The sequence below is a fragment of the Maniola hyperantus genome, chromosome 18 (assembly GCF_902806685.2).
Source record: "Maniola hyperantus chromosome 18, iAphHyp1.2, whole genome shotgun sequence".
NCBI lineage: Eukaryota > Metazoa > Arthropoda > Insecta > Lepidoptera > Nymphalidae > Maniola > Maniola hyperantus.
The window spans coordinates 5643049-5661539 of record NC_048553.1 but is presented as its reverse complement, the minus strand read 5'-3'; the positions used below and the strand labels follow the sequence as shown (position 1 = coordinate 5661539).

The 18491-nt window shown below is 36.6% G+C and overlaps 2 protein-coding genes across 6 annotated transcripts in view; both read left to right on the top strand.

The window, feature by feature from the left end:
- LOC117990829 (AT-rich interactive domain-containing protein 4A-like) overlaps positions 1-18491 on the top strand; it is a 212121-nt gene that overhangs the window by 84145 nt on the left and 109485 nt on the right. The gene's annotated exons all lie outside the window — the stretch shown is intronic.
- pnt (ETS transcription factor pointed) overlaps positions 1-18491 on the top strand; it is a 206153-nt gene that overhangs the window by 114806 nt on the left and 72856 nt on the right. For 3 of the 5 annotated variants that reach the window (XM_034978419.2, XM_034978417.2, XM_034978418.2), the window contains exon 2: positions 4864-5276. The exons of the other annotated variants lie outside the window; for them this stretch is intronic. In XM_034978419.2, coding sequence (XP_034834310.1) covers positions 5234-5276 — 43 coding nt within the window. In that variant the 5' untranslated portion in view covers positions 4864-5233. The remainder of the gene's footprint in view (positions 1-4863; positions 5277-18491) is intronic. 5 annotated transcript variants of the gene reach the window in all.

Below are 18491 nucleotides of genomic sequence, written 5' to 3'. Positions count from 1 at the left end.
CGGTCTAAAACATTGTTAGTTTCCAATACCGAATTGTTATACAAGCATTGTTCCACATTTGTATCGGCTCCCGCGTCACACACGCTTCGGCGAAGCATCCATTGTCGTAATGTTTGTTGATTTGCGCGATCCAAAAGCCTTCAAAATCTCGCGAACTAAAACACGAGAAACAAACGTGTTCCAACTTCCACGCAGCTTGACCTGATGTGACTGAATAAATTGAATCTATACGTGTCTGTATTTTTAAACGGTTACGATCTTTTCCTGCTTTAACAAGCATTCTTAACGTTTACGGCCCGGCCCATTCATTTAATAAAATGTATGTTTCTGAGTTTCGTAAATATATAAGTAATGACACTAGAAGCGCAGAAGAACTAGTTTGCTTGGGCAAGAGTCAAGACTTCGCTGAGCTGACGGCCAATAGAGGCACAGGAAAAAGAAGAATGACACTAATAAAAACTTCTGATTCAATGTATCTTGAAGACCGACCTATTATGAATTTTTAGTTTTAGCTGATACTGGACATGATGCCCGCGATTCATTCATTGTCTTTTCTTTCTAATTTTCTTTGATTTTCCGGCAGTTACCTAGTCTGCGGGATGCAAGCTACATTCTCTGTACCTTTAACAAGTAAACAGACAGGCTCACAGTATGAATGCTTTCCTATGAACTATAGAGTATAGAGCATACCTAAGTAGGTCAAGGTAATATAGACCTAGAGACCTAACTAGATGCTGAAAAGTGCCTAATTTACGTAAAATAATCGTAAAATATGATAGCACAAAGCTGGTTACAATACAAAATCCAAATACAAGTTATTTAGCGTAGATGCGGGTGTCCACTTTCCTATTATGGGGCCAAGGGGGTCGAAGATTAGAATTAGACTCGACCCCGGTTGATCCCGCAGTGCAATTGACACCCACCGCTTAGTACATATTTGCTGTAGCCACTGGCATTAATTAATATACCACGACGCAAATTGCTCTTTTGTTCACGGGATCAAACATTTTAAGGACGATTTATCCATGTTACAGAAGTTAAAGAAAGAGGAATTTAACGTTTCAATTTGAATTGATAAATTAATTTTTCGGGTAAAAGCTGCAAGTAGTGATATAATAAAAAATAAAAAAATCTGAACGTGCATAAGCAACATATTATTAATCTCTGCGATAAGTTAGTTATACACAGAAATCACAGAGTTCAAAGTTCAAAAAATGCCTACTTGATAGTTTCTTCGTGGCCCTTCAAATGAAATTACCTGCTCTTTGGTCGTGCACCGGCTCTACATATACATTAAAGCTCCAATTACGAAACATTGTGAGAAGATTATGTTACAAATAAATGAAATAAGACAAATTTAATGCAGACGATCTCGTTGGCGGCTGAGGGGACAAATTGGGCGCGACAATCGAGTTAGTTGACCCGGCAATCTCCGCTCGACCGCCCGATTAACCGCAGTCACACCACTGCACTATGGCTCACAGCTTGACTGATCACATTTACAAAAATTGACACACACACCTAGTGAGTGTTTTCCACTCTAAGTAACTAACTGCATTATGAATCACTAGATGAACCCCAGGGTACATCTAATCTATCTCCATTCCAAATTTTAGCCAAATTCGACTAGTAGTTTTGTGTGAAAGAGTAACAAATAGACACATAGATATACAAACTTTCGCCTTTATAATACCTATTAATAGTGTGATTGTGGTGTGTTATCTTAATGATCAAAATTAGTTCCAAAATGCATCCTACCACCTATAGTGCGCGACAGGTTGAAATGGCAATCGGGTGCCTTCCCGCTAGACAGCACGGGTGACGTGTGGGTGTGCGGGCTGTCCCCCCGTCTCATACCCCGATTGCCATCTCGACCTGTCGCGTACTGTTATAGTCCTTTATTAGAGCTAAGCACGTTCTTCAAACATGAATTAATTTACTGACCAAGTGAAGTTTGTCGTAGGAGTAGGGCAAGTACAACTATTTGTTCAACGTGATCGGGCCCATCGTTATTTTCAAATAAAAATATTTTATTTTCTCTGTACTTGGATTCTGTAGAAAACTTTGTTTCACCACAACTTTTCAATCTGAATTTCTAGAACGAGTGCGCTCAATATGAGTCTAAATAAATACATAGCTATACTTACCAACCACTGTAGTTAGGTACACATTGAACTATTGTCCTCCAATATTGGTCGAGTCAACTAGGGTTATTGAATGACACTTACCATACAAAGGAGCTGACCAATTCACATGCTCGCGTTTGTGTACATTAATCTTTTGATCATCATAAAGAATAAAGATCGTCTTTATAATAAAGACCTCGTGTTAGTATAACGTAATTTACATTAAAAAAAATAAGTAATCATTAGGGTTGAGGAGTTGGGACTTGGAGTCCAAGCATGAAGTCGTTGCTTGGTACCTACAAATCCTACAATATTGATTCACTATGAACACTTCCTGAATCTTGATAACTTAGGCAGGCAGTAACCCTGCAGCATCAGGACTTAATCCATAATTTTTATGGGACTATCACGGAAACATTTTCTGTTGATTAAAAAAAATTTTGCAAATCGGTCCAGAAACCTCGAAAAATCTATGTACCTACAATCTACATACCTACATTTAAAAAAACCTAAAAAAACGGGCCGAATTGAAAACCACCTCCTTTTTGGAAGTTGGTTTAAAATAAATGTTTAAAAAAATATTTGGGATATGAGTGACACAGTATAGAGTAAAAAAAATATGAACAAAGATCACACATCAATTTCGAAATTATATTGCCTTTCAACTAAAAATAACAAGCCAAAAATGGTGGTGCTTTTGGTGCTAAAATTTCCTTTTAAAATACTTACTACGAACTTTACAATTTTTGTTTTAAGTTGACCGATCCGTCCGTGGTCAATAAGATGCATGCGGTGTCTAAATTTGATTTTTATTGAGGGCAATTCGTCGCCCCCATCACCGCTAAGTAAGTTAGATTGAATGTATGTATGTATATTGTACCTACACAGTATGGCCCATTTGTTCACAATTGTCATGTGGTTATGAGAAATTTATGAGTTTAAAAGTTACTCTTGTTTAACTGAAAGTAACAAAACCCAAGAAAATGGAGTTAATTATCTACCTTTTTATAGCTTGTGCTTAATATGTTATCGTTATAAAGAATAACAAAGCAACATAGATTAGAAACACATACAAAACTCAGATAATCCTGTGCTTCTCAACAAATCCAAATAGCCGTGTGAACGCATAAAAAAAATTCTTACGAATTCATTAAAATGCTTTACAACTAACTCGTTAACAATACTCTTAAGGTTGATATTTGTAACAACCACTATGCATTCAATTCCGACCCCTCTGGCACTGTTATTAAATAGAAATGAAGATGTTTACCGCTATTTAACCCTTGAACTTGGTATGGCATCAATTTGTAACGTTATTAAAATGTATGCATGTTATTAAATTAGAACCACTTTAAGATAAATAGCTGGTTTAATATCGATTAATTACTTATTAATTTTTAGATGATGCCTGCGAGTTCGTCCTTGTGGTTTAAAGTTTTAAAAATACCGTTGGAACTCCTTCATTTTTCGGGTTAAAAAGTAGTCTAGACCAATCCGGGATGCAAGCTATCCCTGTGCTAAATTACGTAAAAATTGGTTAAATGGGGCATTTTCACATTTATAACATTAGTATGGATAGTAAAATTAACAGTACATCCATTGTTGGTAATAAAAAGATGTTATTCTTTAAAAAAATTGTTGCGAAAATCAAAGATGCGAAAATACAAACATTTAGCCAAAACCTAAATAAAACTTTTGAGTAAGAAGTAATTCCCTTTACATCCATTGTGATCCAATGCTTATGCCGGGACTAAGATCAACGGATTTCGTTCGAACCTGCACTGTTTTTGAATTTCAGACCGACCGGCCACCGTTTATTGTAGCAAGCAGGTAGCAAAATTATGACATCAATTATTCAGGAACGATCGAATTTTGTGTACTACTAGCTTGGAAAGTAGAAGGTGCACTTTGAACCTAGAGCCACAAAATTTAGCGAAATTGCTCGTCACGGGCTAGCGGTCTTTGTGGGAACCCGATCGCGGCGGGGGTTAGAGGGGTGACTAGAGGGTGGCAGGGTGCGGGTGGTAAGTGGGGAAGCAGGCCGGAAACGCCTGGGACCGATCGTTCCCGCACCTGTGGGAATGTTGCCTGCAATTTGAATATTGCTCCCTTGACTCCGTTTCGAGAGCATTACCTTGTAACTTCACGCATTGGTTATCTCTTAATTACACCATACATATGCGAGTTTTGCTAAAGTGAACGCAGAAAGGTCTGAACAGACAATACTCGTGACGGCGATGTATCCAATGTGGCTTCAAGAAGCTGTAATAAAATAAAAAGAGCGCGATATGCTTCATAATATAGTTACCTACGTAAATTACAAATAAGACACGGGTTTAGTTTGACTTACCATAATATTATTATTGCTGTTGCATGTCGCTCTATCGTCCTATTTCTAAATAGCGATTAAATGCAAAAAAATGTTTTTGAGTTAAAGCCAAAAAACGAGAATTTTCAATAACGGCTGTTTTAAAAAAAAATGTTACGTAGGACCAAACTAAAATCTAAAATCTTGGTCCTACTTAGTTATTACATCCTAAGAAACATCAGTTTTAGAAAATTTCTACATTTTTGTCGATATCTCGAAATGTTTTTGCAATTACTCATTTTTTAGAAATTGACTGCAGCGCGGCCTAAGCGATTTGTGTGTGAGCAGGTCTTTACACTATACTTATACTAAATGTAAATGCAGGTAAAGTGGAGTCAAGTGTAAAATTCAGTCACGAAATTGTTATAGGTTCAAACAATGAACAGTGAGAAAACATAAATGAACTTTTTCATCGTGACGTGACAAAGGAACACCGGCAAAATGAAAAACAGTGAAGAGTGTTTAGACTGATTTTTCAAGACAATTATAACAACAGAAAGTGTGATATTTATTGATCTTATTTAAAATAGAGTAGAGTTAAAAGTTTTATCATATTATATAGTGAATAACGAAGAAAAAATTTTAGACTAAATAACGTTATTTTAGGTAAATAATAAGTAAACAGTGCTCAAAGACTATCTATCTTTAAATAAACGGTAGAGGAAACTTGCTGGCGGGTACATTCGGACTTCTAGAGCCCGCAGCAGAAAACATCGGAGCAAAGGCGGCAATTGCAGGCATGGGAATCAAAGTCATGATGAAAGCTTTCAATAAGCCAAAAGGTTAGTACTTAAAATATTATGCTATCGTCCTATATCTAAAAAGCATTCGCCAAAAATATGCAGTGTTAGAAAAAGTGATTTCTCTAAAAACTGTCATTATTTGTAGAAACATTAGTTTTTAAAAAATTCCACGTTTTTCAAGCTTATTTCGTGGTTTTAATAGCCATATTTTAATGTAGAAAACGGGTACATACCACGATTAATTTGGTGTTTTTATTTGTCGATATTTCAACCCATTGTTGTTTTTGGAAATTCTTTATTAATCTCAATATTATATTGTTTTACATAATTAACTAGATTACTGTTGTGAAAGTGGAAGCAAATCCTTTTTTTACCTAAGTCTGATAAAAAGTTACTCAATTTTACCTACTCTATATTTCTGTCTATATTAGCAATGTTTACGCATTTTTCGAAAGTTATTTTTTACTCATTGATTCAATAAAATGGTACGCAAAGTAGATCAGTCAGAAATACTGCTAAATGATGTTTAAAAAGCTTTTCCAACAAAAAATTAAGTCAAGCGTGATATGTATCTTAACGCCACCACCAGTGTCTGACTGTTATTAAAAACAACAGCTGTCAATCATTAATGATAGCAGGCGGCGGCCATTTGCAGAATTCGAATTTCAAATTTGCAACACTATTGTCGGTTGTGAAAAGGCGATGTATCATCCTCGGTGACGCAACGCTCTCGGTTTCCACTGCTCTTGTCCCGAATGTGAACGCGGCGTGACCGCAACAAATATGTATATGAATATACTTCTGACAGCGAAGAGCTGGCGGCAGAAGTTGAATCATGAAGTTTTGATTATTAAACTGCAGTCCTATTTCTAAAAAGCGGTAATCTGCAAAATATAGTCTTTGAATTATCGCCGAAAACGAGGGTATTTCCAAAAACTGGTGTTTCGAATAAAAATGCTACGTAGGACCAAACTAAATTTTTATTATTAATTATTATTTTATTCATTATTTTTTCGAAACATCAGTTTTTAAAAATTCCTACAGTTTTCGGCAATAACTCAAAAACTACTATTTGCAATTACTTAAGTTGTTGGTATTAGAATGGAATAAATCTACTTAACTTCTTTTTAGTAATAGGACGGCAGAAAACGTAAACTTCTGACCATTATGGCTGCATCAAAAATAAAATAAAAAAGCTGCTGTAATAAATCATTTGCTGTGGTATTTTTTCACTATGAGTCCTTAAAAGACTCCCTGAAATCCTGTTACCAAATGCAATATTTTTTTTTAGACTGGCAAATGTTTTATTAATTTGGTGTATGTTAACAATGTGCGTTATGATAAGTATATTGTATAGGTATGGTATACCTACCTATGCTTTTTTTATTCACTCCTATTACTCTTTGAAAATTATACATTCCGTAAATCAATAAAAACCTGACGTCGCGTCGCCAATTTGTTAACTCTGTTGACATTTGACTAGCTTCAAGAGCTCCAAAACCTCTCACTGCCAGTGTAACGACGAGCTAATCCTAAGCCAAATAATTCCCACCAACCATAGACGTCCACTAACTCTTTTGCTATAATATGAAGACACTTCTAATGCGTATAAACGCACGTGAAGCGTTGTCGGATAGTTGGATATGCGTGAATAAACACCCCCTTAAACTTTTGTAGGCTATACTTGAAAAGTGAAAACCAGATTAATTCGTTTCTGTAAAGTGTAAAAGCTAAAATAAAATAGCAACGAACATAATTATTTTTTGTTCGATTTTGTTCAGTCGTTATAACGAATGACGTAGCGAAATCTTAAACTATTTTATGACGCCGTTTTTTGAGCCACTTAACAGATATACCTACATAACCTTACCTACTATAGCTAAAAATAGACACTGGGTAGGTATTGAGAATAGCTCTGACGACATCCGGCGAAGGGAGCCGCTGGATTCAGGCGGCGCAAGACCGTGGCGTGAAGTCCCTACAATAGACCTATGTCCAGCAGTGGACGTCTATCGGTTGTTGATGATGATGGTGATGAGGTACTGACTGCTGGTACAATCTCCAGATACAAAAGTCAAAATCATAACTAAGTAGATAGGTATTTTGATAGATAGACAATTCAGGCACACGAATAGATATATATTCAGGCGTCAGCTAGAAGAATAGCGGAAGTTTTTATATATTATAGTTGTATTTGATTATTATTTTAAATTTTAAAACTCAATATGGAAAGGTTTTGATTTGATGTGCTTGTTTATTTCGATTGGACTTTCCTCTAAAAGCTACTGAACTAATCATAAACAGGATATCATTATGTTCATCTCGATATCTCAGATTATGACTTAGATTAGATGGCAGATACAGTTGACAAGTAATGGAAATGTATAATTAAATAAAACTAGTGTTTATTTCTTTAAACCAACATAATTATTTCAACTTAAATAACTTTCATACCACGATGTCTAGTGATTTCGATTTGACGACGGTTTTTTTAAAATTGTAAATACTTAAAATAAAATATCTACAAATCGAAACAATTAAATCAACTAGAATGAATTAACATTAATAAAGGCTAATGCAGACGAAGGTGAGGCGCCATTTTTCCAATGAAAGCATACGTAATACAATAAATCTTTACTAATATTATAAAGAGGTATAGTTTGTAAGTTTGTTTTTAGGAAGTATAATCTCTGGAACTACTGAACTTATTTTGGAAATTCTTTCACCAATAGAAAGCTACATTCTTCTTGAGGGACATAGGCTATATTTTATTTTCAAGCACCCATGCGAGCTGGGGCGGGTCGCTAGTTAATAGAGGTTAGTTTCCCTTTGAACTATCAAAGACAGAATATGCTTATACCTATTTCCTTCCCGGTCCCATAATAATATACGTTATCTGCGACGGCCCTGCCTTTCACAGCTCTTTCTAAATTGTTTGAAGCCATATATACATCGAAAATCGCAAACCCACATCGCGTGTCCACAACCTTAGGGCAGCGGTTGTGCAACCATCATTACGGTGATTATGATCCGCGCATGCTCTGTTGATCTTGAAAGTGAAGACCTTGCTGCCGACCGCCGCGGTCTGAGAATTGTAGCCAAACATTGTTTATTTCTGCACAACTAGCCCATAGAAAAACGTGGGTAACTTGAAGTAATGTAAATATTACGCATGAGTTTCCAAAATTTAGTACGTACATGGTTATTTTCAAGCAAATAATAAACATACTGGAAATATAGGATTCGTTTTTCGACTATCTAGGGTCAGTGCTTCGTTGGCAATTTACGCTATTTTATCAAATAAATGGCACAATAATATACCTAATATTATTTATTGTAGTTGACATTATCGACCTTGTGGCTAAAGGCTTTCTTAGTTTATTACTTACACTGACAAATAAAAAAATCTAATGTACTAAATATAACAAAAGTAACGAAACCATCAAACCCCAGTAGCCCAGTACCGAACCGAGTACCGGTACCAATTTGTCGATCACTTATCTAATTCTTCTTTTTGAGGCACAATAATATCGTTATGATCCGATCTGAATTTAGTAATGTTCATCACAAGGTTTTTTGCATTTTGGTCTAGGTAGGTACATGGTCAACTAGTGGATTATTGACCCTATTTGATTTTGGCTATAGTGTAGGTACCCTTATTACTTACCTATACACGAAGGTATTCCAGTAGATGTGGTTGGGCCCTACATTTTCAAACATGACTATACGCATGCTATACGCACCTGGATTTGTGATAGGTCCCTACATCATAGTCAAATGACAAATTATTGCTGTACCCAAAAAAATTCCCTAAAAGTTCCCTGACGAAACATCACTCCAGTCGCATGTTAACATATTCATGGTAGTTATTACAGTGCTACTGAATATCCGTGGGTGACGATTCTAACCATTAGATGACAACCATTAAGGTGACTCGTCTCCTCGTCAAGGTATAAAAAACCTAACAAGTGTGAGTCGGATTTGCACATCGAGGGTTCCGTATCTTGAAAGGATAGATACGAGCTGCTGCTTAAATTATCTCTGACTGAAAATGTACAGTATGGGTAGTAAATAATGTACATCGGCCTTTAGAATGATATATCGGCTTTGTATAGCGTTGTGACGTACCTATGTGACGTTTTGTTGGTCTAAACGACCAAGACAACGCTCTACATTTTACATAACCACTATCTCTTTCGAAAGGTCGATGCACATTATTTTCTGCCGCAATAATTGCAAAAAAATACACATTTTTTTAATGATGTAACTACAAATTAAAGATTTTCGGATCTTTTCCTTTACCTACTTGAGCTATGAGACCTTGCTTCTTGCCAAATTTTATTTAGGTTAACGGTAAGTTTCCTATAGATTTTGATTAATTTGCGAGTGTCAAAACCCACGGCATTATATATGGCCCAATTTTTTTTGTGCTAAAGGGTCTTGACAGGTAGACAAACGCACGGACAATCAAGTGATAGGTACTACAAAGGTTCCTTTTTCCTTTTGAGGTACGGAACCCTAAAAAGAAAAATAAACACGTCGTCACAATAAAAAGCGGTCGAACAATAGTCAACAGTAGCGGCGACTCACGGGGGCCATAAAAAGTCATAACAATTTGATGTAACAAAGAAGTGGCATCTAGTACTGGAGCTAATACAGCGCAGCATCGCGCATGCGCGGGGGCGTCCATTCACGCAGCTGATTGGCCCATCCGGTGCGCGCTCAATGAGATGATGCGCCCGCGCCGCCTCTGTCATTGAGCAAAGGTCTCTCGCCTACATTCGTGATCAACGTTACAGATCTCTAGATTAATGTGCCCACTATTGTTGGCTACTGTTTTAAATGGTAGAACTAAATACTTAGAGCTAGCTACAGTTTTTTCTACTTTGTTCTTTAGATAGGTACATCAACGGTCTCTATTGTATGGTGTCAGTTATTAATGTTTTATAGGTAGGTACTTACATTTAGCACACACTAGGTAATTACTATTGTATTCGATATCATAAAGATAAGAAAAGTAACTTATACGGATATCGAATCACAATAGGATGTTTTATATAAATACTGTTTGAAAATCGAATCAAATACCCAATTACTCACGCGCTAATTTCCACTAGAATCATGACCACTGGTGTTTATGGACAAAGGACTTAATAAAACTTCCGTCTATCTATATTTTCTAGGCGAATTAACACCAACTAAGTTTGGTAATAAGTACCTACGGTTAACATAGGTATTAGGTATTACGCGACAGGTCAAGATCGCAATCGGGGTATGAGGCGGGGGACGCCCCGCACACCCGCACGTCATCCACGCTCGTCCGCACAGAGATAGCGCGGGGGTTGTACGAGGCGTTCCCTCCCCGATTGCCATTTCGACGAATTTTCAATTTTCGTTCGAGAAAAATGACGTGTGCATAAAGAATAGACTTGGCACAATATCACTGAACAATGCTGGCGTCATTTTCACCGTTGGTATTGTTTTTCGAACTTGGAACGTCTCGTGACGTCAACGACGCGTGCGTTCCTATTCAAATACCCACACGCCAGTTGCACCTTGCTTGTAGTAATTACCTATTCAAAAAATGGTAATTAATATTTTAATATCATTATTATAAAAGTATATAATTGCGTTATTTTTTTATGAGATTGATGATAAGTATGTTCTTGAGCTCTACCTATTCAGGGTGGGGGGTTCGATCCCGGGCCTATAACCTCTAACTTTTCACAGTTATGTGCGTTTTTAACCGACTTCAAAAAAAAGGAGGAGGTTCTAAATTCGTCGGAATCTTTTTTTTATTTTTTTTTATTTTTTATGTATGTTCCCCGATTACTCGAAAACGCCTGGACCGATTTTGAAAATTCTTTTTTTGTTTGAAAGGGTATACTTCAAAGTTGGTCCCATTTCAATTTGGTGAAGATCTGATGAACATCTTCGAAGATAGATACTGGAACTCCTCAACGGATAAGAGTAAATTGCTCGCGATCAGTGTAATAGCTTAGTAAACAGTAGATTTTTAACCAGTCATAGCATAATTCCATGGGGCCACAAAAATTGTGAAAAAATTTTTTTTTTTATTACCGAATATATTATGTATACAAGAGTTAATATAGTTCCATAATAATACTTTTTGGTGCCGGTGCCTAATTAAATTAAATTATTTTTCAATTTTTAGTGTTTGTGTAACGAAGTCGGTTTTTATTTTTTTTGTAAAAAAAATTGAGCAATTAAATATCACTTGTTTTAACGGTGAAGGAAAACGTCGTGAGGAAATCTGCATGCCTTGCAGTTCGCCATAACGTTCTCAAAGGAGTATAAAGTCTGCCAACCCGTGGTGTAGTATGGCCAAAACCTTCTCACTCTGGGAAGGGACCCGTTCTCAGTAATGAGCCGACGAGTTAATGACGATGAATTATTTCTTGTAGTTCGCTACCCTGAAAAGCTTATTTTGGAAGTTTATAAAACCCAGATTTCCAAAGATTGCAGTTCACTACTAACAAAAAATATCACTAATAAAAAATAAATCAAAAATCTTAAACAATCATTGTTTTGGTTTTGGTGTAGCTACAATAAAGAATATTTTACTTTACTTTACAAAATTCTCACGTGACCTTAAACTTAAAGTTTTTATGAGAGCCTACTTAAAATAAAATCTACCTGAACTAGAGATAATGTAAAAGTTACCTATAGTCCTAAATACCCTTAAGCAGTGAATTAATCACAATTAGGAAAGCAATGCAGATTACCATTTCAAGATTAACTTAGAACAGCGGCAATTGGAAAGGAATCATAGAAAATATAAAAATTAAACAGTAAAAATGCAGAAGTGAAGTTGCGAGGTAAAAAGGCAAAAAATATTTGAACTTGAAACATTGCGTGACGTAGGAATAATAAACATGTATAATTTGCACTTATATCGCCCGCACTCACACCGTCTTCGTAATTACGCTAATAACTGTAAGTAACGTTTTCATTAGTTAGAATATTGTGGTAAGTATAAAACGTTTCACGGTTTTGGTTTGAAAACTATACCAATTCGATTTATTGTAACAACAGCGACCCGCCCGTGGCCCGGCTCCACGCGGATAGATTTTCGTACGGATCTCTTAATTTTTTGAAAATAAAATATAGCCTATGTTACTCAGGAATATGGGAATAATATAGCTTTCTGTATAATGTGTCATCATTAAATCAACGTCAGTTTCATCGATTGTCAATAATTGTCATAGTACCTATAAACTGCGCAACAAGTGCTTTTCCCCCTTTACGTTAGTTCAATACAACACCTGTTGTAACCGTCACCATGCGTAGTGTGGTTCCATAGAGTATAAATAATTAAACAAAAAGAACTAGCTACAATAAATTTATTTATCTGAGTTAGCATATTTATCATTTATTTAACTAAATAACTTCCAACGCAGCGGTGATCAGTTTCGGGGAGATAACGCTTCCCTGTCACATACCTTGCTTCAATTCGTCTGATCACGTAGTTTGGTGTAAAATAAGATAGTGACCTTTTTATATAAGCTTCTAAAAATAAGATAATATACCGGTCCTCATTTCTTCCATGTGTCTCTACCGCAACTTGAACAGCCTAAATACACAAGTTTCAACCAATTCGAAGGCTTTCCTACAGGCCACAAACACTAAAGCTAAAGCTAACTAAAGCTCTTTTGGAAACGACTCTTATATTGATATAAAAATTTGGGTTCTCTATATTAATCCTAGATGTACCAGCGACTTTGTCCGCGTGGATTTAAGTTTTTAAAAATCCCGTTCCCCTTTTTTATTTTTTGGGATAAAAGTCCAGGATGCATGAACCAAATAGATGATACTCGCGACTCATTCACGTGGATATAGGTTTTTTAAGAATCTCGTGGGAACTTTGACATTTTCCGGGTTTAAAAATAGCCTATGTCCTTCCCCGGTGTGCCCGGGATACAAGCTTTCTCTGTGTGAAACGGAAGCGCCGTGAAACGCTAGAAGATCAGACAGACACATATTCGCATTTATAATATCAGTATTGATATAATATATCATGGGAGGCATGCAATTGTATACTTGGAAGGTAAAGCCAAATTAGCCTCTAAAAAGCTTGGGGTGCTCAACAGAGCTAAGCGGTACTTCGCGCCCGAGAACAGGCTCCTTCTTTACAAAACGCAAGTCCGCCCACATATGGAGTAATGCTCACACCTTCGGTCCGGAACACCCCAGTACCAACTCCTTCCATTTGATCGGATCTTTGGATCCGTCGGACGGGCTATTCGACTTGTGGACGATCCCAAACTAACCGGCTCGTTGGAAAGCCTGGAGTACCGCAGAGATGTAAGCTCTCTATGCGTGTTCTATCGACTTTATAATGGAGAGTGCTCTGAAGAGCTTTTTGACCTCATTCCACCCTCCTTTTTCTACAGCCGCACCGCACGCCACCGTAAGCAATTTTACCCTCACCACCTGGGTGTCTGGTGCACTTCGACCGTCCGTTGTGCCAGATCCTTCTTTCCACGCCCATGCAAACTGTGGAATCAACTCCCATTGGCGGTGTTTCCACTAGATTACAACATGGGGTTAATCAAGAGCGAACCAACAAATTCCTGAAACGCCGGCAACGCATTGGCAGTAATTCCTCTGGTGCTGCAAATGTTCATGGGTGGCGGTAATCAGGTGACCCGCCTGCTCGTTTGCTCGATATCCCTATTTAAAAAATCTTTGAACGCAATAGTGTTGTAGAAACTACGCAACAAGTGTCTCTCCCCTGCGTTATTGTACTTATTGTACACACCTGTTGCTATCCTTTACGTGTTCACTGCTCACTGCTCAATGTGCTTGCGTGGGGAACGTAGGGCGTTTTGATGTTTGATTAGAAATTAAGGAAAGTGACCGGTAAATTACTTGTTAAGTACAAGGAACTATGTTAGATTTATATGATAATAAGTTTGTGTTTTGAACATTGCATTCCTGGGCAGTGACCTTGAGAATACATGATATTATTACATACATTATCTAATGTTACATACATTAGATCCTTTGAAAATCTTTTGGTTTTTATAAGGACTATAGTTTAAAAAATGTAATTTTGTTATTAAAAGAAATACCAGCACACAACAAAGTATGCAAAAAAAGTTAGAGGTGGCATGCCTGGGATTGAACTACCGACCCCCTGACTACGGACTAGGAGGTCGACGGAATTGCTGTTTATGTCGTTATCCACGTATTGTCCATGTACAGAAGTAGAGAAACTAAGTGAACTTAGTGTCTCTACATCTCAAAAACCGGCCAAGTGCGAGTCAGGCTCGCGCAACGAGGGTTCCGTACTACAGTCGTATTTTTTCGACATTTTGCACGATAATTCAAAAACTATGATGCACAAAAATAAATACAAGTCTGATTTAGAATGCACAGGTGAAGACCTTTCATATGATACCCCACTTGATATAGTTATCTTACTTATAAATTGAAAATATTAATTATTAATTCATGACCACAATTTAATTTTTTTTGTGGTATGTATCCACAAATTCACGGTTTTCAGATTTTTCCCCGAATGTCTGCTATAAGACCTACCTACCTGCCAAATTTCATGTTTCTAGGTCAACGGGAAGTACCCTGTAGGTTTCTAGACAGACAACAAAGTGATCCTATAAGGGTTCCGTTTTTCCTTTTGAGGTACGGAACCCTAAAAATGCGTGGAGATCAAGCAAGCAAAACTGGCTCCTTTAGTGATTGACTTATTCAAAAACAGCGCCGAATTCTGCTAGGGCTGCGTCCATCCGCATCTCCGGCCTATTGTCCGTTGCCGTTATCTACGCCATTCACGATTCGGCGCACGCTATACGCGACTGTACCGATTTCAACTAACATTCAACCTCCAAATTGTTATACTAACGATTCTTATATTTGATTTACGAAAATAACTTTTAAGAGTGATACAGGATGATGCTCGTTTTAAAGTAACGACTTCTATGTAGTCAGTTGATAGGTAATTCCAGACAAAAAAAAATCAGGCTGCAACATGTTTTCACTTTCGACTTGATGTCCAGTGGCATTACTTTTGGCAAAAGCTATTTCAAACAAAAATCGTGTTCTTACTTCTATCATCTTCTATGAGAACTGTTATTGTTCGTAAGCGTGCTCAGAAACTTTTCGAGAATAGGAATCTTCTAAGGAAACGCGTCCCTTCTGGGCCACATTATCACTGTTGCATCAGGTGTGATAGTGGTCAAGCGTGTGACTATAGTGAGTAAAAAAAACCCCTTACATAAACCTTTATACTAATCTTTTCAGGACAGAAAAGGGATATGTGTAAAGTGATACAGAGCCTCCTCAAATTCCTCGCGGCAAAAAGCGCTCGTCCAAAGCAAACGCTACAAGCTACAACCCCATTAACAAGTTGAAGAGATTTTAAACCGCCGCGTCGCGCCTCCATTAAGCTATAATGTGTGCATTGAAGTGTATAGAAAAACTGAAACTGTCTTTATTTCCGCGGACACTTACATTTTATTGCGCAGAACACGTGTTTTAACTCTCAATAAACGCTTTGAGAAACAGCACTTAGTACTTACTTAAGAGCAATCTCGACGCTCAGGAGTTTTTTCTCGCGTAGATAAATGCACCTCAAAATGTGTTCATCTTCTGCAAACATGCATTGTTAAAACAATCATAAATAATAGATTATACCTACACTGTAAAAAAGCTTAACACGTAGCAATAAATAACAAGTAACAACCTTCTTGAAGATTTTCCTAAACCTAGTCAATAAAGATGTTTAAAATTAAAATTAAATTATTTCATCACAAGTTTATGTTTTTCATAACTCTAGAACTCCGGAGTTGGAACGGTCAGCATCAAAATCTAAGTACATGGATGAAAAATAGTATGAATTTTCAAGCCCTATTTACTACCTCAAGATTGAATGGTTTTGTTAATAATGCTTCCTAATAACAGTGACACAATAAAAACTACGAATCTGTAAAGAACTGCTCCGTGGTGGAGTTACTAGTTACTTTACTTACAGGTCGTAGGTAAGTGCGAGCGGAACAGACAGATAACTCGACGACTCAGTTTAAAATGCGTCGACTATACTAACATTTAACAGACACTCTTGACAAAGATGCTGTACACCTAGTAAGCCCGGCTTACTATCGTTTGATGAACGAGTCGACACGATGTCTAATCGAGTCGTATCTGGGACTGGAATCCCATCGAATTACTAACCCAAGAAAACTTCCGCCAATTTGAGATAAATCTGAATAGAGATCACGACCCTCAATAATGAGGTAGGTAGGTACCTTGGAGAGAGAGTATAGGCTGATATGAAATAAAAAATTGGGTAATTTATTATCCTGCTTGATTATATGACGCTTTGTATAAATTGTCTGATTTACTTTAAATTAATCACATTCTTGCGGGATCTTTTACTCCAACAGTTATGGTCCAGCTGGGCGGATGGTGGCCATCGGAAGCCGTACGCGATAATTATGCCCAAATCACTTAGGTACTAATTATTTTAATGACGGAAACGGAACTCTTGCTACGTTGTTTTTGTTACATCAATACACCATTCCTTAAGTAAATGAAACCCCTTTTGCGAATTCCCTTTTTAATTCTTGCAGTTTTTATTCTTTAACTTTACACTACTAGTATGCTGTTTAAATGTACACGATTCCTCTTTACTAGATGATGCCCGGGACTTCGTCCACGTATATAGGTATAATTTTTTTTAAATCCTGAGATTTAAATAAATGATTTTCCAGTATAAAAATTAACTGTGAAAAGCTAGCAGACAGACATTTTCGCATTTATACTTAACGAAATGGTCCCCGCGACTTCATCCGTTTAGGGGTTTTTTTTAAACTCTTTGATTTTCCGGGATAAAAGTAGCTTATGTCTTAATATGATTGATGGACAAATCAACAAACCAATAAACTAATTAACTGTTGGGTCATGAAAAGCTAGTAGGCAGACAGACAGACAGATACCTAGACATGCTTTCGCATTTAAAATATTATATAACATACTTATATTATATTTTAAATGCGAAAGCATGTCTAATGATATTGGTTTAAAGTTTATTTAGTTTAATTAAAGTTTAATATAAATAATAGGCTCGTTATTCGATAAAAACTAAGGTATCATACCCCGATGCTAAGCTATTATATTCCAGAGTTCCTATAGGAATACCTAATTCTGGTGAGGAATGTTATTGAACATGGCTTACATTTTCTGTCTACTTAAAAATAACCGTAGTTAAAAACTTGCTTGCTTAGTATTTAAAAAAATATATTTATTTGATACTTTATTGCACACAACACAAGTAGGTAAACATAATAAAACATACGAGGATCTTAATCTAATAGATGTAGCATGCAAAGGCGGCCTTATCGCTAAAGCGACCTCTTCCAGGCAACCTTTTTTACTTAAACTAAGCTGATTTTGTTACATTTCTATCTACCATTTTAATTTTGTGCAAAGTACAAAGTTTTCAGTAAATAGGCAAAGTCTAGAAAAGTGCCTTCAAAGGCATAATTATTGTGTACCTAGTTGATTGTGACAGTCACTATTCATTGACTTATTTATATCCTTATTAATATCTATTATTTAAATGTGAATAAGAAAAACAAGAATTATTACGATAAATAAATGAATATGATAATGTATGTGTTCAAAGGTGTTATTTTACTGACGCAGGTGTATACCTACATGATACACGCATCAATGTATCATATCTTTACATAATAGTTAAATATATTGACCACTAGCTTTTGTCTAAGCTCTAAGTCTAGCTTCTGTCTGTCTTTATTGTATCCATATGTATGGTATCTAAAAGAATCAGTCAGTGGGAACTGCCGACAGAAATGAAAACTTAAAACTATGAAAGAAAAGTGTTATTTTCAAATTAAGTAATACCTAATTGTTATTAATAAACAAATCAAAAACTAAAATTTCAAACACTGCGTCTTCCGGTGCGAGGTCGCCATTCCAGCACCTTGAGACCCAAACGTCTATCGGTTTTACGAACTATGTGCCCTGCCCATTGCCATTTCAGCTTCACAACCCGTTGAGCTATGTCGGTTACTCTAGTTCTTCTACGGATCTCCTCATTTGATCACGTAGAGAAACTTCAAGCATAGCTCTCTCCATCGTCCGCTGAGTTCTCTGAGCTTTCTTATGAGGCCCATATTAGTAATAAATAGACATAATAAATCCTCAAAGTGTCACAACATTTGGACATCATCATTTTGTCGATATTATTAT